The 12,910-nt window shown below is 39.8% G+C and overlaps 1 protein-coding gene across 1 annotated transcript in view; it reads right to left on the bottom strand.

Moving 5' to 3' along the window:
* Positions 1–11,880, bottom strand: part of denr (density-regulated protein) — a 38,465-nt gene extending 26,585 nt beyond the window's left edge. The window contains exons 1-2 of the mRNA XM_069933226.1: positions 11,860–11,880; positions 6,841–6,946 (exon numbers count right to left, since the gene is read on the bottom strand). Coding sequence (XP_069789327.1) covers positions 6,841–6,937 — 97 coding nt within the window. The 5' untranslated portion in view covers positions 6,938–6,946; positions 11,860–11,880. The remainder of the gene's footprint in view (positions 1–6,840; positions 6,947–11,859) is intronic.
* Between the last annotated feature and the right edge of the window lie 1,030 nt (positions 11,881–12,910).

The raw sequence follows: 12,910 nt of genomic DNA, 5'->3' as shown, positions 1-12,910 counted from the left end.
CTATGTCCTAGATGGACTAAATATATTTGACAATTTTGTAGGACTGAAAAATTCAGAATAAAAATAGCTACTTATTTTTCTGTTGGATTTCGGAATTTTTTTAATGTACGAATTAAATGATTAAATATTAAATGGTAAATGTACCAAGGTTTTTGGGGGGAGGTTTGGGGAGGGGAGTTGAAGTTCTAACTCCCACTAGATCACATGGGCATTTGTAACTTTGGTCGCAACCTGTAAAATAGAGGGAGGTAGTGTTGTGTATTATTTAAATAAAACTTGTTGGGTTTTTTTTTCTGTTTATATATACTTCTAAATGTGGGAATATAAACATTTTAATTGTAAACTTATTTTCTTTTTTCTACTAGGATTGGCGGAGGAAGTGCGCACTGACACATCGGATATTGAGTAATGGAGTTGAGGGAAGAGGGGTGGCAGATGAAGGTTTATTAAGATAAGTTATACAGTGAGATTCGTAAACTTTAAAGTTAATGGGTTAAATGGTCAGGTGAAGAGGAAGTAACACATTAAGAAAATGGAGTTGATTTAGCTTTTTTGCAGAACATTTGAAATTTTAAAAAGAGATTGGGTTGGGTATGTGGCAGCCTCTTCATTTAATTCTAAGGCTAGAGGTGTGGCAATTCTGATGAAAAAAAATCTTCCAATTAAAATCCAAAATGTAGAAACAGACCCTACAGGGAGATATGTGATGGTGCATTGTCAAATATATTCAGAATAATGGACTCTTTTGAATGTATATGCACCAAATTTGGATGATAAGAAATTTATACAAGAAACATTTCTTAATTTAGCAGAGACACATGAGAATATTTTAATAGGAGGAGATTTTAATTTTCGCTTAGATCCATTTTTAGATAGATCTACGAGAGGAATGACAAGATAAAGCAGCAAAGACTACATTGGTAATAATGAGAGATTTGAACTTGATAGATGCATGGATGAGAATTCATCCTAGAGAGAGGGATTATTCTTTTTATTCAAATAGGTATGATTCTTATTCTAGAATTGATTTATTTTTAATTTAAGCACAAATGCATGGAAAGATTTTAGAAGCAGAATTTAAAGTGAGAATTTTGTCAGATTATTCACCTTTATTATTTATATTGAACTAATCTATACATCAGCTGTATTAGACACCACAAAAATTGAATAGAATGAAATAAGATTTGTCAGGACAATGCTTTAGGTGTTGTGCTGATCCTTGGTGTTGCATGCTTGAATGTAGAATGTAGTTGCTCACTGCTAGCTGGTATGGAGGACTGGTGCCATAGGGTGACTAGGGGGAAGTAGCCTCCTTGCTTGCATACAAGTGTTCCTGTCCACTGCTCCCAGCTCAGATTGGGACTAGCCTCGTAGATAGCTAACATTGCCATGTTCTTGCTAATAAAAGCCTATGTTATTTGCATAACTCCTGTCTCATGAGTTATTGACTGTGGTTCAATTTTATTAGCAAGGTTCATTTGAAATGATTTCAAAAGCAGTGCCAAATCCAAAAACAGAGTCGGGGGATGAAGACAATGGAGCAGTTAGAGGAGCACGGGTTCGACGACTGGAGGCTCAACAACTGCCTCCTCCGCCTCCACTCCCTCCTCTGGGGACTGAAGCACCAGCACATGTTCAAGCCCCACAGCCAATACAGCCTTCTGCATCGCTGGAACAGATACCTGCGCCCAGACCTCGACCTCTGGTAAGAATGGAGCAAATTATGAAACTCGACAGGCTCGAGCTCGATTGATGAGCCCAGGAGGCTGTGACTCTCTGAGCATTGGCTGCGGTGCCTGGAAGCATTTTAGATGTGGCTGGAATAGTGGACGACGAGCAGAAGCTACTCATACTTCTGACCCAGATAGGCACCAAGGCCTACGCAATGATAAGAGACAGAGACTTATTTGGCTGCTATCGCTGCTCTGAGAGAAAAATATGTGGCCCAACAAAAATGAAGTGCATGCCAGACACCTGCTGGTTACTCGCAAGCAGCAGCCGGGGGAAATCATTCAATGACTTTATCCTGACTCTTCCTGATCTGGGGAGAGTGTGCTTAAGGAGAGTGGAGTCTACTGAAGAATTTGTTGATATACTGGTTCTGGACTCATTGGTCTCTGGAGTGAAATCAAACTATGTGAGACAACGGCTGCTAGAGGCAGGTGAGCAGGATTTAAATCAAGCTATAAGAATTGCCGAGTCTATAGACCTTGCATTTAGAAGGTGGTGGGGGGGGGGGTCATATCTTCTCATCTGAACCAGCTGCTGAATCATAGCCTCGTGCCCCTACTCTGCCAAACATCCCAAATGGCCAGACTCAAGACTCGGCTGGTGACCCTATCGTGGCTGCGGCTCCACGAAATCAAATGAAATGCTACCTCTGTGGACAAGCAAGCATCCGAGATCCCGATGCACTGCTGGAGAGGCTGTGTGTGTTAAATGTGGCAAGAGGGGTCAATACAGAAAGGTCTGCAGAGGATTCTTTTAAAGGACCACCAAAACTGCTCTTATCTCTTAAGGGGAGCAGGAACAGCCATCAATCCCTTCTGCCTGTTTATCTCAAAATCTCCCACCGGCACACAATGCTTTGTGCAAATCTAGTCGGACAGCACTCCTTGGAGACGAGCGACATGAAGAACAGGATGATTCATCACTGACTATGCTGGCCTCACTGACCATGATTCAACCCATTCCATGCTGAATATAGAAGTAAATGAATGCTGCACAAACTGCTTGTTCAACAGTGGAAGCACTGAGAGTTTTATCCACCCTGGTGTGGCTGTCTTCTGCGCTCTCAAAGTGCGAAGTACTAACCGTAAAATTCACCTAGCCTCTAGCTCCCACACTGCAGAGGTACATGGCTACTGAATATAAAGATTTCCAATTGCTCGTCCTACCCAATCTCTGTATCCCTGTGGATTTTGGGCTGGATTTCCTGAGCCAGCACAAAAGAATAACCATAGCTTACAATGGATCCCACCTCCCTCTGATAGTCGGACAACCCTCCTGCAACCTCTTGACACCGAGAGTGTCCCCATTGCGACTCTTCACCAATCTCACACCTGATTATTGCAGACCCACAGCAACCAAGAGCTGGCGCTACTCTGCTGCTAAAAGAACATTCATCAAATCAGAAGTACAACGAATACTTCAGGAAAGCATTTATGAAACCCAGCACAAGCCCCTGGTACGCTCAAGTCATAGTAGTAAAACAAGGGACAAAGAATCGGATGATTGTCGATTACAGTCAAACTATAAACAAATTCACTCAATTGGATGCTTATCCCTTACCGAGAATAAATGACAAACCAAATAGCTCACTACAAGCTCTTCTCTACCATAGACCTGAAATCTGCTTATCAGCTGCCCATTCATGAAAGTGATGGTAGGTTGTATTAATTTCTCCGTGTCCATTGTGGGGCCACTAACGGAGTGTCTTTATTCCAGAGAGAAATGGACCTCATGGTGAGTGACAATAACCTAACCGCCACCTATCCTTACTTAGATAAAGTCACAAAATGCGGTCATAACTTACAGGACCACAATACTAATCTCAACAAATCTCTCAAAGTTGCCCAGAATCTAAACCTCACATACAATGAACAAAAGTGCACCTTCCGTGCAACTAAATTGTCCATCCTGGGCTATGTGGTCGAAAATGGTGTGATCAGCCCAGATCCTGACCGGATGCGCCCTCTCCTGGAACTATCGGTCCATACAACTCAAAGTCCTGAGAAGATGTCTGAGATTTTTCTCCTACTATGCCTAGTGGGTACCTCGCTGCACCGACAAAGCCCAACCTCTTATCAAAACGTCCTCTTTCCTCCTTTCAGAACAAATTTTTGCTGCTTTCACCAATATCAAGCAAGAAATTGCCAGAGTCTCCATGCATGCTATCAATGAATCTAAGCCATTCCAAGTGGAAACTGACACCTCAGATTTTACCCTGGCTGTTACCTTAAATCAAGCAGGCAGACCATAGCTTTCTTCTCCCACACCCTGCAGGGCCCTGAAATATGACACTGCTCAGTTGAGAAAGAGGATCCAGCAATTGTCGAAGCTATTAGACACTGGCGGCATTGTCTAGCAAGTAGACGATTCACCCTAGTCACTGACCAATGATATGTTGCCTTCATGTTCAATAACCAGGCTCATGGCAAAATTAAAAATGACAAACTACTCTGCTGGAGATTGGAACTATCCACCTTCAACTTCGACATTCTGTACCGCCTAGGTAAACTCAATGAACCCTCTGAAACCCTGTTCAGAGGTATTTGTGCCTCTCTAAATGTCATTCAACTCCAAACATTACACAATCAGTTATGCCTCCCTGGGGTAACAAGGCTCTACCATTTTGTGAAATCACACAACTCCCTTACTCTGTTGATGAGGTTTGCGCAGTCACGCGCAATTGCAAAATCTGCGCAGAGTGCAAACCACAGATTTACTGACTACATCGCACCAACCTCATCAAATCCACCCATCCTTCAAACGCCTCAGTATCGACTCAACCTTACACCTATGCCAACATATACATCCTTATCATTATCGATGAATTTTCCCGTTTCTCTTTCGTTATTCCCTGAAAAGACACATCCACCACTACGGTAATCAAGTGCCTCAATCACCTCTTCTCCCTCTTTGGTTATCCAGAATATATACACAGGATCCTCCTTCATGAGGGACGAACTCTGCCAGTACCAACTGACCAGAGGCATTGCCAGCAGCCGTACCAATAGACACAATCCACAGGTAACAGACAAGTGGAGAAAGAAAACTCCACAATCTGGAAGGCCATACTCCTTGCTCTCAAAACTAAAAGCCTCCGTGTCTCCCGCTGGCAGGAACTTCTCCCAACTGCACTACGTTCCATCCACTCCGTCCTCTGCATAGCCACCAATGTGATGCCTCACAAACACATCCTTCCTAAGGAAATCGACTACTGGAATGACGATGCTAGCTCACAACCCCTGGAAATGCTGCTCAAGCGTCATGTCAGACCCCACAAATCAGATCCATGTCTTGAATGAATTCAACTCCTTCATGCCAACCCACATGATGCCTTTGTTGCTTTTCCACACAGGAGGGAGGACACTGTGTGTGTCTGTCCGACACCTCACACCAGCTGGGGCACCTGTCACTACCTCCACCTCAAACACCCAGCCCATCCACACAAGTACCACACTGTACCCAACTCTTGTGGCCACGGGGATGAACAATTGTCGGCCCCACTGAGGGGCTCTTCACCCCACTAAGTCCATTTTCTTCCACAAGAATCTAACCACACTCCTGCTGATGATGGCGCCGAACATCCAACCACAACGCCATCATTTCCACCATCCCCTACGACACTGACCATTGGACCATCTCCAACTCAGGTATTACCACTACAAGAGTCTCCAACTCAAATCTCACCACCGCAGGAGCTGAGATGGTCCAGACGTCACATCAAGCCACCAGACAGACTCAACCTGTAATTATAACTCCTAATACTACACTTATGTAGTACTCTTAATTTAGCCTTTAGTCCATTATTTTACCAGTCTGTCATGGCTGGCTTTTTTTAAAAAAGGGGGGGGGGGGGGGGGGGCGAGTGTGGTGATCCTTGGTATTGCATGCTTGTATGTAGAATGTAGTTGCTCACTGCCAGCTGGTATGGAGGACCGGCGCTATAGGCTGACGAGGAGGAAGGAGCCTCCTTGCTTGCATGCAAGTGTTCCTGTCCACTGCTCTCAGCTCAGATTGGGACTAGTCTCGTAGATGGCTAACACTGCCCTGTTCTTGGTAATAAAAGCCATCGTATTTCATATATCTCCTGTCTCGTGAGTATTGACTGCAGTTCAGGTGGGGTGAAGAGACAGGAGCTTTCTTGTATTCAATTTGGTCATATCTCAAGGTAAAGCCTTTTTGGGTGGACTTAGGGAATTTTTTTTTAGAACAAGTCACAGGTGTTAAATTTCCACAAAATCCAGAGTTATTTCTATTGGTAAATATAGAAGGAACAAGACCCAAGTTGAAGCTATCAATGTACCAAATTAAATTTGTTAAAATAGCATTAGCCATGAAGTGTAATGCAGTGACCTGGAAGTCAAATTCATATTTGGGTATGGGAAAATGGAATGCAGAAATTCAAAGGTGTATCCCCTTAGAGAAAATAACATATAATTTGAGAAACAAATGTAGTGTAATTTTGCAAATTTGGAGCCCGCAAATGAAAATTTTAGGTATAAATTTGTAGTAGTATTTTTCCAGCCAAGACCTAGTCAATCTTCTTAATTAAATTGAGCAATCCATGAAGCTATTTTCTTTTTCTTCTTCTTTTCTTTATATTACTATATATCCTTTTTATATATGTAAATTTATTTGGGGGTGAGAGGTTTTGGGAGGGAGCGAAGGGGAGGGGTTATAACCATCATGTAATGATTGAAACTCTCTTAAATTTAAATTCTTATATATAATTGTTTATTGATCACATGTATGGAAACAATTTTAAATAAAATATTTTTTTAAATTGTTGCAAACTTTGGACTTTATGGCAGTCAACCACTCCCCACCCTGCTGCTCTCTATCCATCTTCCTTCAACTAACAAGGAACAGCCTGAGTCATGAATTTTACTAAAAATTTCTGTTCTGTTTGATCAAATGGAGCAATGCATTTCTACACTGCATCTTGAATACAATTATCTCCGACATTGTAGCAGCAGTGCAACTGTTTAAAAATATCATGTCAAACCATCAAAAATATTTTAATCTTGCCATATTTCATCACATAATAATAATAGGGCCCTTATCATGTTACTGGTGCACTACAAAACAAATTATTTTATCTGGCAAACTTACTTCCACAGTAGAGCACTTTTACTGGACATTGAATCTTATTGCTGGCTGGTTTTTCTTCCCTTTTGCTTTCTGAATCAGCATTTTCAGTAGTGGCCATCTCCTCAATCTAAAGAACAGATTATCCAAAACAAACAAGATAAATAGTATTAAATTGTCATCTCTGGAACATTGTTTGAAACTTTCACACTGCTAGCCAGCTTAGCACAACTCTGCAGAATGGTTATTCATAATTTTCTTGGTCCTCCAGTCCAAAAACCTAGGAGGTAGATATTCTCCCATACACATGAAAAAAAAACATGCGTTAGATTGGATGGTATTATGCTGGAAGTCTGGAGCACATCTCTCCTCTCTGTCAGCACTCATGCAGTGATGAATTGCTTGGTGTGGAAAGGCAGCCTTTGAAGGTGGGTGTTGGATGGACTGGGGTGAGCAGCTTCTCGGCATTGAGATGTGGTGCTCATGACGATTGCAGCTCATTGTTGGGAACTGACTGTGGCTCTTCCACATACTGACAAATACAAATTGCCCAGTTTCTTCAGTCTCCTTCACACTAGGTGTGATGGCAGTTCCTGTTTCCCCATCTCTTTATATGACTGCTGAACTCTGGAGATTTTTCAATGGTCAAAAATTCAATAAGGCTGCTGGCATGGTCAGTTATGTATCTCTATGCATACTGTTATGTTGAATTTTAATTTTCAATCCTGGGAACTCATTAGAGCACCCAGTGAGATACAACTGTATCACCCTACATGTAGAATCTTTTCCCAACTTTACATCCAAAATATCTTTTTTTATTAAATTAAATTGTTTATTTGTCACATGTACCAAAAACAACAAGTTTCAGTTGTATATCCAGGCAATCCAACTTATGCAACAGGTAATACAATGATAACAAATAGCATTGACAAATAAATTTGTAGTCAAATAATGCTGAATATGAGGAAGGTACAAAAACATATTGTAGGGAATATATTAATGCATAGTTATATAGTTCAAGGGCATCATCTTTTGCCAGTGAAAGATCCATTCAAAAGTCTGATAATGTTAAGAAATAAACTGTCCTTGAATCTGGATGTTCATGATCTCAAATCAATGTATCTTCTGCCAGACAGAAAAGTGGGGTGTGGGGTTGGGTGGTGTTGGTGTGAGAAGAGAACATGATCAATTTCAGCAGCCCTTCTGAGACAGCAGGAATGATGAATAGGGGGTTGGTTTTCACAACAGTCTGAGCTACTTTTACCACTCTCAGCACTTTCACACAGCCTTGACAGAGACAGGATACTTCTCATTGTACACCTGTACATGTTGGTAAGAGCCCTAGAAAACATGCCATAATTTCTCAGGCTTCCAAATAGAATGACTGGTCCACATTCTTGTGGTTAGACCAGGACATGCTGTTGGTGATAATGTACTCCTAAAAACTTGAAGCTCTCTACCTCAGTGCCTTTGATGTATACTGGGATGTGTGCTCCTCTCTGTTTCTAGAAATCAATGACCATCTCCTTTTTTGGCAAAGTTGAGGGAAAGCTCATTATTCTGACACCATGCCACGAGTCTATCTCATTCTCACCTTGTCATTGTTTGAGATCCAACCTACAACCAAGCCTCCTATTCAAAGACTCCCCAATAAACAAAGAATTTCTCCCTATTTATCCTGCCAACTCCCAATTCCATATATAACACCTAGACTCTGGATAAACAAGATCAACTTTCACTCAGTTAATCCCCGTTCTTCTCACTTCAATTCACTCTATTACTGAAAAAAACATTATCAGATGGCCCAAATAACACCAGGTTTTGCATTGATCAGTTTCCTACAACTACCCATAATGACTGAATTTTAGTCCATTCCATGAACTCTTGCTTCTGCTGTTAACTCCATTTCCTCCCGATTGCCTACTCAAAACCATAGAACACGACAGCACAGAAACAGACTCTTTGTCTCATCTAATCTGTGCCGAACAATTATTCAACCTAGCCCCAATGATCTGCCTATGGACCATAGCCCTCTATACTCCTCCCATTCATGCACTTATCGATTTTTTTTAAAATGTCAAAATGGAACTAGCATTTACTAGTTCAGCTAGTTCCTCACTCATCACTTTCTGCAATGAAGAAATTCCCCCAATGTCCCCTTTAACTCCTAACTCATGTCTTCTAATTCTTGTCTCAATTATTCTCACTGGAAAAAGCCTGTTTGCATTTACTCTATCTACACCCCTCATAATACCTCTTATCAAATCTCCCCTCATTCTTCTATGCTCCAGGGAAATAAATGCCTAAACTGTTTAACTCAGTTCCTCAAGTCCCAGCAACATCCTAGTAAATCTCTGCACTCTTTCAGTCTTATTGATATAATTGCGGTAGTTAAGTGACAAAAAGCGCACACAATGCTCCAAATTTGACCTCACTAATGCCTTAGACAACTTTACATAACATCCCAACTCATGTACACAATACTTTGATTTATGAAAGCCAATGAGGCAAAATCTCCCTTTTCGACCTCACCCAGTGGGCTAAAGAGAACAGTGTGGAACGTTATCATGTGATTTACCCCGACCAAGGCTTCAACTCTCAGTCACAAATCTTTGACATTACCTTATCCCCACTAAGGGCAAAAACACGTCATTTCTCAACAACTTCTCAAAATGATTCTTAATTGGCTTTCCATTGGACATAAATTTCAACTTTTCAAAACGATGTGGCTGCTTCCTCACTAGAGTCCACCACGTATGCCCATCGGCACACCATCACTGACCAGAACTGGCTTTGTGCCCTCTCAGGCGTTAATTTAAAAATCAAGTCTCCTCCATGGTTCTGCCCCAGACCACTCTTGAAATCCTCCCTTCACTTTTCCAGATTTAGTTTTCTGAACATGGACCATATTTATTTCTCTTTTTCCAATATTTTTATTGAGTTTTGTATGTGTGTGTGTGTGTGTGTGTGTGTGTGTGTGTGTGTGTGTGTGTATATATATATAAATATTTAAATATTAATACACAAATAAGAATATATATATCCAAAGTAAACATATTAACAGCTGTAAACAACCTATGAAAGAGACAAAAAAACAATGTATATAAAACAAGAACTATTCTAAAAATCGAACCCTTCCTTTGTGAAGTGATTAAGCATATATACTCCATTAATGCATGAGAGAAAGAACAACCAAACCATAAAATGGGATCAAATAATCTTATAAATTCTGAAAATAATTAAACATCCCATAAATTTAGAAAATGTATTTCCTTCTTATGCCAGGGTCACACCATTGGTGATGGGGTCTCAACTAAATAGCCAATTTATGGATTTCATGTGATGTGTATATTTCCCCCAGTGAGTAGCACAAAATAGAGTCACAACAACTTTAAACTTCAACACATTATCAACGTGAACATTCCAGCCTTATAATGATTGTATGTTATTGCAACAGATACTTTACCACTTGCTCGAAAACAGATTGGGGAAACCCATCATATGCCCATTCCAGTTAGATTACAAAATAATTTCATCTTTTGGTGTGAGCAGGAGAGGTTATTTGAAAGGTGTAAGAAGGGATTTATTATAATTCTTGCCAATGACTGAGGATATACAGTATGGCTTTTGAGGTCTATTCACATTTCTCTCACCCATTTTTTCATTTGTTCTGCAAATCTGTGTGGTTCCCAGATCAGCCTACATCCCAGATTTGAGAGAATTAGTTCAATCCTACCTAGCTTTGCCATATCAAAATTTGGCAAAGCTAATTGCCATAAAGATAAACCAGCTGCTGCAACAATTTACTGACAACATAGGCATCAAACATGGAACAATTAAATTCAGGAACTAACAAGTGGCCTTTCTTAGTATGCAGAAGATTTATAGGAATGAAGAAAAATACAAAGAGATGGAAGGATGAGACCAAAGGACTTAAAATATAAATTGCAATTGCTTAAGTTGATGACCAACATAGGCCGCAGGCATAACGATGAAGGGAAATGGGACTTTGAGCTAGTGAGGTCATAGGCATTAGAGTTTTAGATAACCTAAATCTGGAATGTTGAAAGAGAAAGGATGGCCAGAAATGCACTGCATAAACAAATATAGTACAAGAGAAAAATCTTGCATCAATTTAACAGTAGCAGCAGATATTTGGAGTGGGGTAGAAAAATTAGATTATGATCTAGGAATGGGATTGTAGGCAGTATTAATATTGGCACAGCTGTAAGGTGCAAAAAATGACTTCACATGGCAACAAGATCAAGAATAGTTTGGTTTAGTTTTTGATAAATTCCAGGAGAAAAAAAAAATTCAGGACAAAGAACAGTTTGTAATGGCAATGTGCTTGGTTACCCCAATACATTTTTGCAACTAAATTGGATTCAGCTAGTGCTAACCATCTGTCAAACAATCTGATCCTTGCACTCTTTTTTAAAAATATTTTAATTAAAAAAATTTCCAAACATTATCAAATTCATCATATTAAATACTAAATACAAAGAACAATCTAAAAGTACACACATAATGGTATATAGACCCCACCTGAAAACCACCCTCCCCTTCAGAAATATCAATATAAGAATAAAATATAATGAAATAGAAGGGGGGGGAAAACCCTTTCAGGATTGCACAGTGGAATATCTTCCACACACCTGTTTAACCAAAATCGGTTAATACATTCTAGAGGCCCAACATTATAAATTTAAACCTAACAATTGAGTATACGGCTGTCATATTTGTCGAAACATAGCATATTTATTTCCTAAATTTATGTAATTTTTTTTCTAAAGGCATACAACCTTGAATTTCTGTCTTTCATTGTGCCAAACCCAGATGCGTATATGATTTCCAAGTAACTGCAATACATTTTCTTGCCACTACTAATGCAATTTTAACAAACTTTAATGGGTATATTGACAACTTTAATTTAGGTCTTGTTCCTTCAACATTTCCTAATAGAAACAAATATGGATTTTGCAGAAATACGACACCTGTAACTTGTTCCAAAAAGTTTGCTAATTCTAACCAAAAAGGTCTTACCTTGGAACAGGACCAAGTTGAATGTAAAAAAGTTCCTACCTCTTCACCACATCTGAAACATTGATCAGATAAGTCTGATTTCAGTCTATTCAATTTGTGGTGTAAGATATAACAGATGTAGGAAATTATATTGAACTAATCTATATCTTACATTAATAGTGTTAGTCATACAATCTCTACAAAGATCCACCCATCTTCACTCATCGATCCTTGCCTTCTTTATAAAATATAAAGAGGGGCAGTGATTATACTAAAAACACAGAAATGCTGGAGAAACACAAGAGGTCTTTTAGCATCCTTAGGAAGTAAAGATGTATTAACAATATTTTGGGCCTGAAACATCAGTTGTATATCTTTACCTCCTATGGACATTGCAAGACCTGCTGAGTTCTTAAAGCATTTCTGTGCTTTTAGTCCACTCACAACTTCTGCAGACTTTCAGTTTCCTTCTTGACAGTGATGATATACAAGTAGTTGTCATCCTGACCTGGATCCTGTTATGACATTTGCGATAAAGTATACCTTTGGTCAGAGTGATACAGCACAGACAGACCCTTCAGCCCCTGACTCCATGCCAACCATCAATTTTACATTTATATTAATTCTACATTCTCATTTTATTTTTGCTACATTCTTTTCAAAACCACCTGATTACACAATTCACTGACATACGAAAGCCAATTTGCATTGACACTTAACCTACCAACCTACACATCTCTGGAACATTGAAGGAAATCCACATGGTCACAAGCTCCACACAAATAACATCCACGGTCATCCAAATGAACTTTGACACTCTGAGACAGCAATTCTCAGCTGTGTCATCCCACACATAATGTACACAAGAAACTGTAAGGGGTCAATGTGGTCAAGGTAATATGCCTATTCCATGGTTTTAGAATAAATCCATATCTAGAATAATTTCAGTTCTCTCCTATATTTAGTTTCAGCTCAGCTGAGAATCTGAATGATTACACTAGGGCTGTCACAGACTTTATCAAAACAGCTGTGGGTGAATGCTTCCCCACCAAATCACTCAGGGTTTTTCCCA

This window comes from Narcine bancroftii, chromosome 4 (genome assembly GCF_036971445.1).
Source record: "Narcine bancroftii isolate sNarBan1 chromosome 4, sNarBan1.hap1, whole genome shotgun sequence".
In the NCBI taxonomy this organism is placed as follows: Eukaryota; Metazoa; Chordata; class Chondrichthyes; order Torpediniformes; family Narcinidae; genus Narcine; species Narcine bancroftii.
Note: the sequence above shows the minus strand (reverse complement) of the source record. Positions and strands in the feature narration are given on the sequence as shown.